The following is a 13,751-nucleotide window of genomic DNA, read 5'->3' as shown; positions in this document are numbered from 1 at the left end:
TATTGAATCAGTTATTAAAAATGACTTCATTGTTTGGGGAAACGCTTTTAATTGCTTTATTAATTTCTGTCTCCTACTTTCCATCTTTACTGTGACTGATGTTTTAGCTGGCATAGGCATCACCCATAACACATTGATTCTAAATGAAATGGAAAGATTTTACTGCCAAATAATCATGAGAAAGCAGGTATTTGCTTTCATAGTTATAAATGGCATTATCTGTACCATTACAATTAAGGTATGTAGGCACTTGTATTATAAATTTCTATTTTCTGGGAGATTATAATTTAGTATTAAAAACTGCTCTGCAGTAAATCTCAGCACACCTGACCAGCACTTTGGAGATAATGTTTGATTTATGCAACAGTCTACAAAAAAGAGACAAGATTTAGGTTATATGTAAATGACAAATTGTTTCAGAGAAAAAAAATTGACTTTTTGCACATATGAATGGCCCAATACTTATTAAATTCAAAAACTAAAATTTGACAAGTAACAGTTTTGTAATATTAATTAATATTACTTAAAGCATTTGGTATTAACAAAAAGTGAACTCCTGGAAATGCTGAAACTCAACTTTTGAATCTAGCTGGGTTTTTTCCATAAATATAGATTCGGTTCTTAAACACACACTTCTTGCATGGCACCATTCAGTGGCATTCCAGCAAAACAGAGAATTTAACAAAAAAATCATTGTAATGAAAGTGAACTCTAAAATTTGTGGATCATATATAGTTAAATAGCTCTGATTTGGGGCCCAGTCCTGTAAACAATCTGTGTGTGAAACTTCCACTGACTCCAAGGGGAGATCTGCACAATAGAGCACTTATGAGAGGGAGCCATAGGCCCCAATTCCGCAATGACAGCAGTGCTGGTAGACCCTGCCCCCAAGCTAAACTCCAGTGAATGCAATGGATCTGCCTGAATTGCAGAATGGGAGCCTCAGATTTGGGAAATTCACGAGACAGGGACAGTGTCTTCCTGTTAAAACGCATATAGATTGAGGATTATAAAGGTACAAACATTACTACAAACAGCACACATTCTAAGTTCCTAATACTATTCATCATTAAACATGGTGTGATTACTTTAAAAATTCCTTATAAATTCAAGAAATTAATTCATCCAATAGGATAAATATGTATTCCCAACCTGTTCTCAATTTAAAAACAAACAAATCCTTAGATCTTAATTGCAAAATTATCAGTTCAGGTGGTCACAAAATATAGTTTTTTTCCCCATGGAAAGTTTAGACTTTTCAGCTAAAAATAGAAAGCTGAAAATTTTCAGCTGAAAACTTTTGATTTAAAACCAAAGATTTTGATTCAGATTTAATTGTAGTTCAGATGCCTCATGCCTCATTCTCTTCTATAGGTTGGGCTCAGAGACTGAACTACATCTTGGTCTCCTCTCTCTTGGAACCACCATTGTGCACCATGGGAATCCCTGGTCTTGGTGTATGATGGGGGATGTAGTCCAAATGGATGTTTCCCAGGAGGAAGGCACCTGAGAAAGGTGTGATTTTGCAGATCACATTATCTAATATCTTTAAACAACACTGCACCCAGCATTCCACTACTCACAATTTGCAAGGTGAAAACCAATGTTGCCAGGATTTCATCAAAGTCTACTCTTGTCCCTCCATCCAGTAAAGGAGTTAGGTTAGTTTGGAGTTAGAATAAAACGTTTCTACAGAGGTATACATAGGTGGGTTGCAGCCTCTTTGAACGTCTTCCTTGACTGATGTACAGTAAGCTGTAGTAGTAGAGTAGTGGACTGGGTGCAAGCTGCTCATTGGCATGAGTTCTCCTCCTGATTTGTTATGTTACAGTTGGTCAAAGACAGGGCCGGCTCCAGGGTTTTGGCCACTCCAAGCAGCCAAAAAAAAAAAAAAAAAAGCCGCGGTCGCGATCTGCGGCGGCAATTCGGCAGGAGGTCCTTTGCTCCCAGCGGGAGGGACCGTCTGCCGAATTGCCGCCGAATACCTGGACGTGCCACCCCTCTCCGGAGCGGCCGCCCCAAGCACCTGCTTGCCAGGCTGGTGCCTGGAGCCGGCCCTGGTCAAAGAGCAGATTTTGTTTGAGACTTGGCTGCTGGCTAACTTCACCCTTGAGTGGACTGACTTGCTAGGAAGTCAGCAGCTAGAGCTTTAGACATCAGAAAGCTCCACTACATTTAGATATCAGGTGCTATTCTACCTCAGCATGCTCAGTGATGTTCACCCAAGAAGATCCCCAAGTCTTGTGGTTTTGAAAATACTTTTTTAGGTCAGTTCTCTGTATAATTCTAGATGTTTTTTAATAATTAACAATACCCAAAGGGCGAGACTGTGACTGTGGCAGAGATCTGAATGTTCAAAATGGTCCCTTCTGACTTTGGAATCTATGAATCAGGCCTTTGAACAGTGTAACAGAAGAGGCTTTTGGAGGCAAATTTTGACAGGAGTAGTCCTTAATTTGGAACTTCGTAGGACTTGATGATTTGTGACACAATGTGAATGGCATTTACATGCAGTTTGGGGTATGAAACTTACACCTATATGTCTGTCTGATAAAACTATAATATGATCCAGGGGAATTTGTATGTGTGCATTTAAATAAAACCTGTGAGTGTATTAAATCATCATCATCAAAGTTACCGCATAAACTCAAACCTGGTTCAGTGTCTGAATCTTCTTTTGGCACATCGTCATAAATTACTTCATCTGGGTCTAATAACAAAAAGGAAAAACAGTGGGAAAAGCTTTTTAGATTTGACTCAGACCAACAAAGATTTTGGGTCTTATCAGCAAATATGTGTATAATAGAGACATACCCTATTTTCTGTTTACATAGAAATATCAGTATTTTGCCAGTACTTCTATTCAATCAAATAACATAAATAAAGTATAATAATAATATTATTATTGATATTATTAACCATAACAGTGATGGCTCATGTGGCCATCACCACGTCTGGCAGGAATTTCAGTTAAGCTGCAAAGTGCACTCAGGGGGCTCTCCTGTATATCCTGTGATTCCTTTCTTGCTCTCTCCCAGCACTCTCATTCCAAATCCCTGCACCAGACCCAACCCTGCAGCTAGGATGATAAGGTGATCCGACTTTACAAGGTGAAAAAACAGTCTATTGTGCTGGGGTCTGGGGTGGGACAAGGGGAGTGGAGAGGAAGGAAAAGGCAGCCCACACTCATCTTTCTCTATTTTTTAAGCTTTTATTTCTTCCGTTTCTTCACTTCTCCCTGACATTCACCACACTACAATGTTCTCCCCCGCGTGCCACCGGTATTCAGTTCTTTGTCTGTCTCATTCATGCTCAGTCCTACATCTTCCTTCTTACTCTTTTTAGTTCCAACCCCACCCCACCCCCTGACACAATCCAGCTGGCTCAGAAGCTGCCGGACATAATTGTGTACAGCTGGGCCGCCAATAGGCTCACCACTTACAGAACTGCCTGGAATCTGACTCCATCTGAGGGGAAGGCTGGCGGGAGGGGTGCTCACTGACAATCTTCATCCACAGCAGGGTGGCAAACGTGACAGACCTGGCATGTATGTGCTCCCCCAACCTGCCGTGAATTTCACTGACTCAGCTGGCCCATGGCTTCTTCAGGGGGCCAGGCTACAAGGTTTAAAAAAATCAGGGCAAAACACTGTCTTTCATTAAACAGTCTGGGCAGGACACCAGGCCCTGAAAATCAAGAGATTCTTGGTTTCCTGGGACAGAGTCTCTCCATCCTCAGGCCACACAAAATCATCCTTTAGCGTGACTTTAGATCTGTCTAGCACACACACACTATCCATGGTATTTATCACAATTTTTTAAACAATTTTTTCCTCATCATTTATAACCTTTCGGGAGCTTGAGACTGAAATCTGTTTAATCGGCCAAATGTTTTCTCCTCCTTTGTGCAAGCCAATTGGATTGTTACTGTAAGGTTGTCATGAGTGCTAAACTGCAGGCGCTGGTGTCATTGTCAAGAATCCCTGATATAACTGTTCAAGACCCAGACTCTGTCTGGAAGTAATTTAATGATTATGTTGGTAAACTAAGAAACAAGTTGGAGTGATGAAGTAATTCCCCACTCCTCCCAATTTCCATGTGGGGGACATTTCCAGACCAGTGGGCACCATCTCTTTGTCCTGGCTGAGCTATATAACAGCTCAGGCAGGGAGAATGCCTCTTTAAGCTACAGAGCCTCTTTCAATTTCCTGCCCTGAGACACAGACTCATTCAACAAGCTAAGAGCCAGTTTCCCACATTAGGATTTAGAGGGATTCACTTAGCCTGCCCAGAGTTCTTCACTCCCAACCTCTCCATGATGAATCCAATTGCCAGATGTGGCAAATAGACCTGTTTGCATAATGCCAGTTTCAGCCTCAAGTGACTCTACCAAGGACTTAATGGAATCATTAGGTCATAAGCAAATTTCTTCCTCAATATACATCCATCAGATGGGGCCAAATTATCCCCCCAGTTACTGGTACATGACTTCACTTACTTCAACAAACACTTATTGTGAACAGAATTTGGCCCTTATACTAAAAATGGAGAAGCGTGTTTTTTAACTGTTGTTATTTAGCTCTGGAACATGTTTGAAAAATGCAGGAAAAGACAATGCAGATGTTCCCAGGCATAAAGCTGTGACTGATGATGACATTGAGTCACCTACTGACACAGTGACACTGCTGTGACTGATTGACACTTACTTTCCATCCATGATGTGTTTGCAGGATCTGCAACCCATTTGGCTAGAGCATCTTCTTCTTTACTGACCTGGTTATCTTCACTTGAAAAAACCCCACAAAATAAATGAATTAAAAATCTTGCAACGTTCGTTTTAAACCATGTCAATAAGTAGCTAAGTTCTACTCATCTTTTTCCTCGCATTCTGAAATTAAAAGGCACTAGAAAACTGTTGGCTAGTTCAGACTTAATATGTAAGTTTTATGTTTTTGTTTTTAAGATCTAAGTGACTTAATATGGAATTAAGAATTTAACTTTAGCAACGCATTGTTGACAATATTAGCTTAAATAAATAAATCACGTATTCTTCATTTTCCAAAGAAATTCTTTGTGTTTGCAGTCTCCCTGTAAGGCAGAAAATTAAACCTCTCTCTTTCACAGATGTCAAAGGGCCACTTGTAATGGTTTTATATGCAAGAGTTCACCCAGTGCTGATGCTAGTACACAAACAGAGTTGATCTGGCACCACAAAGCACAATGAAAGCTGAAGTTGTTAAAAACCCAGCAATGAGAATGTCAGGCAAGAAAAAATAAAACTAAAAATATAAAAGTAACCAACAAACCATCTCATGAATTAAGGATTTGGAGATAAATAAATGCTGCCAATTACCTATTTGGGGGATCCTCTGAGCTCAAGGAATTACTATTGCCATCTTCAGTTACTGACTGCATACCCACTAAAAAGAGTAGAAGACAGCAGTTACTAGAATGCTAGGACTAAAACATTTTTTTAGTTCAAATGTTAGCTTCTAACTTAAATAATTAATAGTACTGCTACTATTAATCATCATCTGCTCTTATACAATGCCCTTTATCTACAGATCTCAATGCGGTTTATGAAGACCTCTCAAAAATAATTAAGCTTCTTGGTGTTATTATATTCATTTTGGCAATGGGGATACTAAGGCACAGGGGCACAGCAAGTCAGTGGCAGAGTTGTTAACAGAACCCAGAGCTGGAAGAATGACTGGTTTTTCAGTTTGCTAGCAGTTCCAAAAAAAAATCTTTAAAAAAATTGGTTCAGGTCAAACCAAGTCTGAAAATTCAGGAAAATGTGGGTGAATTGAAAAATAATTAACAAATTTGTTTCAAGTAAAACAAAATGTTTCATTCAACCCAAAATGAACTGCTTTTTTAAAATCTGGACACTTCATAAATGCACAAAATGGCTTTTAGTCCAGTGGTAAGGGCAGTCTCCTGGGATGAGGCAGATCAGGGTTCAGTTCCCCCCCTTTACCTGAGATGGAGAAGAGATGTCAACTTTGGTCTCCCGTTTTGCTCTAGCCTATCAAATAATCTTTTATGGGTCTGTCTCAATCTCTCCAGGTGAAACTATTCCACTTTGTATCAAATACTTGACAGAGAGAAAGTAAGAATGACTCTGGTGGTAAGGGCATTCACCTGGGAGACCAATTTCATGTCCTTGCTCCACTGACTAATAGTTGAGAACCTCTGGTTTAAAAAACTATGTAGAAGGGTTTTTTTGTTTTAAAAAAAAAATGTGTGTTTGCTCGCATCTCTCAAAGTGCACTAATCCCACTTGAATAGTTTTTTCTTAAATGGCCCATTCCTAATAATACAGAGTCCTTCATGGATTTTCTTTCTCTTTAATAAACAAAAATCCTTCTCAGATGACTGGGAGCGAAGTTCAGCTGTGTACTCTGTGATGGAGATGATTTTCAATTGTTACAGAGTTCCCCACAGATTTCAAGGAAGAGTGCTACATAAAAACTGAGAGGGCAATATGGTTCACTGAAATTAAACTAGGTCGCTACCTGAGAGAAAGTAAATTCAAGAGATATTGTACCTTCTTCATCCACAGAAACACTGCGTATTATGACAGGACTGGAATATGCCGGCAGCATCAGTGGTAAATTGGATGGTACAGCATAGCCACAGGGCACCGGAACAGAATATACACCAGACAAGTTAGGGCTTGCATTTTCATCTTGAGGATTGGGTTCTGGTGATGAGGAATGATCCTTTTCTTGGATTGGTGAAATATTTATGACTGAATACGGGTTTACTTTTGTTGGAGCGCCATCTGCACGGGATTCTGTTGTTTGTATTTTCTCAGTTCTACCTATGTTGTCATCCCCTTGACAAATAAAAGAAGCATAAGCTTTCGTTTACATCATAAGAACGTAAGAACAGCCATACTGGTTCAGACCACAGGTCCATCTAGCCCAGACAGTGGTCAATGCCAGGTGCTCCAGAGGTAATCATCAATTAATCCATCCCCTGTTACCCATTCCCAGCTTCTGGCAAACAGAGGCTAGTGGCACCATCCCTGCCCATCCTGGCTAATAGCCATTCATGGACCTATCCTTCATGAATTTATCCAGTTCTTTTTTGAACCCTGTATAGTCTTGGCCTTCAAAACATCCTCTGGCAAGGAGTTCCACAGGTTGACAGTGCATTGTGTGAAAAAATACTTCCTTTTGTTTAAACCTGTTGCCTATTAATTTCATTTGGTGATCCCAAGTTCTTGCGTTATGAGAAGGAGTAAATAACACCTCCTTATTTACTTTCTCCACACCAGTTATGATTTTATAGACCTCTATCATATCCCCCCTTAGTCTTCTCTTTTCCAAGCTGAAATTTATATTGCACTAAATAGTAACTCTAGTATTTATATGGCTTCTGCCACTGTAGTATCCGAGCACCTCAGAATCTTTAAAGTATTTATTCTCACAGCACTCCGTGAGTTGTGACAATGCTATTATCCCCAATTTATAGATGGCAAACTGACACAAATTGGGCGGGGATGTCCCTTGTACCTTTTAGCCCAGTGGTTAGGGTACTCACCTGGGATGGGGGGAGACTCCTGGTTCAAATCCCCCCTCCACCTGACAAGGAGAACAGATTTGAACAGAGCTCTGCCACCTCTCGGGTGAGTACCCTAGCCATGGGGCGATGGGACAGTCTGATGCAGGGCTCCCTCAATCTCTCCTGTTGAAGATGTTCCACTTTGGACAAATAATGAAAGAGTGATTGGAGCAGGGAGGATGGGATCCTGGTTCTCCCACCTCCTAGGTGGTTAGATCATGTCTAAGAGTGGATGGACATGGTGAATGCTCTTAACAGACACACAGGTCCACAGCTCCTAATAGTCAAAGAAAGAAGGTTTGTTTTCATGTATGGCACAAAAATATGCTCCATTTATTTTTAAGAGCACATCCACTCAATGCCACCAACCAGGTTGCCCAAGCTGAGTGAAGCATGCCCCCCAGCTGCCAAGTTGCCACTACAGTTACGTCTTCACAGCCCCGGTCATTAGACCTGGGCTATGGGGCTCACGCTAGTGCTCTGAAAACAGTCGTGTAAACAGCGCCTTGAAGTGGCTCAGGCTCTGACGCCCACACCACTCTCTAGCCTTCAGAGTGTGAGCCACAACTTCAAAGCACTGTCTGCACAGCTATTTTTAGAGTGCTAGTATGAGCCCCATTGGGAGGCTCACTTCCACGGACTGTGTAGACACACCCTATGAAGCTTCCCTAGAGATATCCACAGATAATCATTGTCACAAAGACCCTACCATCACAGCAGATGCCTGCACAAGACAGGGATGAGGAAACCAGTTCCTAGGTTAAGTGCAGCAGGGGAATAAGAATCCAGTCAGGGACAATAACTACCCTTTCTCCTTGTTAAGTCCACAAGGAACTAAAGTATTTGGGATAAATTAAATCACTTTCACATTCTGTCTATAGAAATATTTTTGTGAACTACAGCAATTCTATCAGCATGAAAAGCATCTGAGGAACATGGGGCTTGATCCTTACTTGAGCAGTACTCCCCTGGCCTACTAGCCATATAAAGGCTTACCTGTGGAGTTAGTGTCTTCATGTTCTGCATTAATCCCAGAGTCTGAAGCAGGTGGCACAAGTGCTTGTCTGTCTGCTTCTGGTATTTCATCGCCACTATCGAAATCAAATTGTTCCCCTTCTTCCTCCTCTTCATCATTGGTACCACAGCCTTTTAATTCATTTTCTAGAACTGAGCAGAGAGGAACCATTTTTTATTAATGATTTAATGGGATAAGTGCTCACTGTTGTGCATGAGGGTTGCACAATTAGGTCCTAGAATTTTAGGCTCTCTAGGACAAAACAGTGCTCCTTGATATATTTCTAAGACCATGAAGTTTGTAGTAATCTTTTTAATGTAAACCATGCCAAGTAAACACATATATAATACAACGTGTTTCTATTTTTAATAGAGACCAGCCAGAACCAGAATACTTGTTATGAATAAACTTCAACGGCTTCCTCTGAAAACTTTGGAAAAGTTCAGATCTGAATCCAGATCCAAATCTAAACTTTGTGACTTAAGCCCCTTCTTTCATAGAATCACAGAATAACAGGGTTGGAAGGGACCTCAGGAGGTCATCTAGTCCAACCCCATGCTCAAAGCAGGACCAATTCCCAACTAAATCATCCCAGCCAGGGCTTTGTCAAGCCTGATCTTAAAAACCTCCAAGGAAGGAGATTCCACCACCTCCCTAGGTAACCCATTAAAGTGCTTCACCACCCTCCTAGTGAAAAAGTTTTTCCTAATATCCAACCTAAACCTCCCCCGCTGCAACTTGAGACCATTACTCCTTGTTCTGTCATCAGGTACCACTGAGAACAGTCTAGATCCATACTCTTTGGAACCCCCTTTCAGGTAGTTGAAAGCAGCTATCAAATCCCCCCTCATTCTTCTCTTCTGCAGACTTTCCTTATAGATTCACAAAGTCCTAGGCCAGAAGGGATCGTTGTGATCATCTGACCTCCTGTATAACACAGGCCATAGAACTCCCCCAAAATAATTCCTAGAGCATAGCTTTTAGAAAAACATCCAATCTTATTTTTAAAATGGTTAGTGATGGAAAAATCCACCATGACCCTTGGAAAATTGTTCCAATGATTAATTACTCAAAACTGCTAAAAAAAAGTATGCCTTATTTCCAGTCTGAATTTGTCTAGCTTCAGCTTCCACAACTAGCATCATATTGTGCTATACCGTTCTCTGATAGGGAACAAATATTTAATTATGAGATGTTCAATCTATGTAGATACCTATAAACAGTGATCAAGTCACCCCTTAACCTTCTCTTTGTTAAGCTAAATAGATTGAGCTCATTGAGTCTATCATGCGAAGGTATGTTTTCCAATCCTTTAATCATTCTTGTGGCTTTTCTCTGAAATCTCTCCAATTTATCAACATCTTTCTTGAATTATGGATACCAGAACTGGACATAGTATTCCAGCAGCGGTCACATCACTGGCTAGATTCTACAGAGATAAAACAACCTCTCTACTCCTACTCAAGACTCCCCTCTTTATGCCTCCCAGATCACATTAGCTCTTTTGGCCACAGCATCACAGCGAGAGCTCATGTTTAAGCTAATTATCCATCACATACCCCAAAATCTTTTTCAAAGTCATTGCTTCCCAGAATAGAGTGTCCATCCTGTAAGTATGGCCTATGTTCTTTGTTTCTGGGTATATATATTTACATTTAGCCATATTAAAACACATATTGTTTGCCTGCATCCAGTTTACCAAGTGATCCAGATCGCTCTGTATCAATGGCCTGTTCTCTTCATTATTTACCACTCCCGCCAATTGTGTCGTTTGCAAACTTTATCAGTGACGACTTTATGTTTTCTTGTAGGTCATTGATAAAATCTTAAATAGCATATAGAGTCCACTGAAAACGCACCCACTCAATAATGGTTCCCTATTTACATTTTAAGACCTATCAGTTATTCAGTTTTTAATCCATTTAATGTGTGCCATGTTAATTTTAGATCTGCCCACTCAAACTTTGGTTTCTCTGCTGAAACTGCCAATAACAGCACCAGTTAGTGCCAGTATGACAATAGCAGAAACTCTCTTCACATGGGCCATCAAATATCTATCAGATGGTATTGAGTTATGCTCAGTACCAGCCTGAGCTGGCTTTGAGCAAGTGACCTAGGGTGAAATGCTCTCTATTCTGTCAGCAAACCTGTAGGTCAACAGCACTCCACTTTGCTAAACCCTGACCTTTGTAAAAGTAACAACTGAATCAATGTAATTACCTCTCCTGTGACCAACCAGACAGGGTGAGCTCCTTGACTCTGTCCATGAAAAACTGGGAGGGATGAAGTGCAGAAGGAGAAGGTGTTCCCCGCATAGGCCCTTCTATCTTCTTGGCAGAGACCGGTCTCAGCAGGGTTTATGTGGCAGGAACTGGGATCCAGCTGCTGTCTGTGTCACTATACTTGTGTGACAACAGCATCATGGATACCCCATTAGGATTTAATTCTGCCACAGTAAAGCCCCCACTGTTGCTCTTACTGCCTGAGTTCAGAGAACTTAGTCAATGGCAGCCTCAGCTCCTACTGGAGCTATTGTGCCAGGGCAATGGTGGACACAGCAGCAGAAAGAGGAAGCCTGCTCAAGCAGTGGTACCTGCTTCCACCAATCTCCTTTTTTGTGGGTCATCAGAACACAAAGGGTTGAGACACACCTTACCCCTTCCCACTCTGTGCCTGGCACAACACCCCATCCCAACCCCCATGCCTCTTGAGGAGAAAACTGCCAGAAACCCCTATGAGATGGAGGTAACAACGAGTGGATTTTCTGCTCTGTTCCCACACACCCCCTCCCCCTGGCTTTTCCACAGCAACTGGAGAATACATTCCATAATATATTTTTAAAGTACATATTTTTCAACAACATATTAAGTGTGTAAGAGAAGTAAAATTTACCATTTTTTTCTTGAGGTAATATGAGGTAAAAGCAAACTCCCGCAGGGTTTATTAAATCTCCTGAGTTGTGATGATTTTATCACCATCTTCACTAGCTAGGACATGCTCGGTATCCTTATGATAAAACCCACACAATTCACAGCTCTTAACTGTTTAGATTGTCATGGTTATAAACATTCTTGCCAGAGCTTCAGTTTCTTCAGGCTGAGACAGCATATTTTATGATTGTACAACAATAACAAGACCTTTCACACAGTCCTTCTCTAGAGGGGAAAAGGTGACTCATTTTTTTAAAGGAACAAAAATGTATAAGTTGCCTGCTTACTATCATATCTTATGGTTGAGGCAACAGGACACTTAATTTCAAGCCATTTTCTTCATGTGTTTATATATTGTATAAAGTTACCTTTGGGGCTGAACCTTTACATATTTGTATTTGACCAAATGTGATTCTCCCCCCCCACCCCCCAAATTGATAAAATTCTATGAGGCTGATACAGTGCCTATTGAGGGCAATAGAAAGGCTTTCACTGACTTCAGTGGGCTTTGGATTAGGCCTAGGTGACCATTTTTGAGTTATCAGATCATGGGAGGGGGAAAATGGCTTTCAATTTTTTCAGGTGCTTTACTTGTTATTGGAAAACTCAAATCTCAACTCCTGTGCAAAGTCTGAGTAAACTTTTTTGTGTGTGTATGAAGGTGCCATGTCAGTGGATAAGTGCAGCTGATAACCCACTGGCCACACCACAGCTCTTAATATGCATTGCTGCCAGTCCTGCCGATCTCCATCGAACCGCCTGCTGCATCTAACAGCTGGTCCTGATGATCTCATTCTGATTCTCCTCTGTCTTGCATCTTGTTTACACCTGAACAAGGTGGTGTGAAACACTAGCAGAAGTGTGAGTGGATCAGGCCCACGAAGAGAACTTTGGGGCCTTGGAATATCATGGGCGTTGGGACCTTACCCCTCCCATTTCTTTATTTACACAGAGGTTACAGACGTTTTGAGAGGGCCTGAGCTCAGGGCCATGGTACTATTGTCCCCCCTTTCCCTCTGATAAGTAGAGAATTCTGATTTGGTAGCACTATACACCTACTTTACCCAAGGGTAAATGGTGACACATGGAGCCAGGCAGTGGAAAATCTGGCCCACTGAATAGAAGAGGAAAAGAGAAGCAGAAAAAAGAAGGCAGAAAACAGAGAAGATTAGATTTATTCATCTGGAAACAATAGGTTTAATGCACTATTCCATCACACCAGTTTTACAGCCACGTACCTCCTTTGTCTGTGAATGTAGCCCAGTATCACTGACAAGAATTGCCATCTCCAGAAAATTTATCTGAGACATTGTGAAGTGGAAGGAGCAATAGGGTGAGGGACTGAAAGTGATATAAGTAAATATTATGACCCAATCAGAGGAGACTGTTCAAAAGAGCCTTAGGGTATGTCTACACTGCCACGCTAGTTCGGCGGCTGGGGATCGAAGTTCCGGGTTCGATTTATCGCGTCTGGTGTGGACGCGATAAATCGAACCAGGAAGTGCTCGCCGTCGACTGCGGTACTCCAGCTAGACGAGAGGAGTACCGCGGAGTCGACGGGGGAGCCTGCCTGCCGCGTGTGGACCGCGTCTGAACCGCGGTAAGTTCGAAGTAAGGTATGTCGAATTCAGCTACGTTATTCACGTAGCTGAATTTGCGTACCTTACTTCGACTTGGGGGGTAAGTGTAGACCAAGCCTTAGTGAGTTAGAAGAATAAGTCTCATTGACTTTCAATGGGATTTCTGCTTCTAACTTACTTTGGACTTTTGAAAAGTGCCTACCACAATTTTTACCCCAGTTCCTGCTTTTTAAATATATTGATTGCTCCATACCACACTTCTGAAATGACCTCTGCACAGAACCTGAAGAGCACTGACCGTGGAAGCTCTTCCACCCACACCAGTCCAGTGATGGCATGAGGAGTTAAGCAGGGAAATAAAGAGAGAACACTCCTTATCATATTACACACATTTTAGAAACACTAACTCTGTGGACCAGTGATTCTCCTTCAGGAAATTTTAAAACTAGATTCTATCTTATAGCACTGCCATGTTCCTTCCTTTCTTCTGTATGAACATGAATAGCTTTAAACCTTAACATCCAATGATCCCTTGAATCTAATAAGTAATAAAAATGTTACTCTGTTGAGTCTTTTAATCCTGAGGGCACATTGTTTCACTTGATGAAACATAAAAACCCATATTATAGCACAACATAGAAACCCATAATTATAT

The 13,751-nt window shown here is 41.3% G+C and overlaps 1 protein-coding gene across 1 annotated transcript in view; it reads right to left on the bottom strand.

The window, feature by feature from the left end:
* The window catches only part of ARHGEF10 (Rho guanine nucleotide exchange factor 10), a 110,632-nt gene extending 103,866 nt beyond the window's left edge, over positions 1–6,766 (bottom strand). The window contains exons 1-4 of the mRNA XM_065401022.1: positions 6,550–6,766; positions 5,353–5,419; positions 4,706–4,785; positions 2,654–2,710 (exon numbers count right to left, since the gene is read on the bottom strand). Coding sequence (XP_065257094.1) covers positions 2,654–2,710; positions 4,706–4,785; positions 5,353–5,419; positions 6,550–6,607 — 262 coding nt within the window. The 5' untranslated portion in view covers positions 6,608–6,766. The remainder of the gene's footprint in view (positions 1–2,653; positions 2,711–4,705; positions 4,786–5,352; positions 5,420–6,549) is intronic.
* Between the last annotated feature and the right edge of the window lie 6,985 nt (positions 6,767–13,751).

This window comes from Emys orbicularis, chromosome 3, assembly GCF_028017835.1.
Source record: "Emys orbicularis isolate rEmyOrb1 chromosome 3, rEmyOrb1.hap1, whole genome shotgun sequence".
NCBI lineage: Eukaryota > Metazoa > Chordata > Testudines > Emydidae > Emys > Emys orbicularis.
This window is presented reverse-complemented; position numbering and strand designations above follow the sequence as displayed.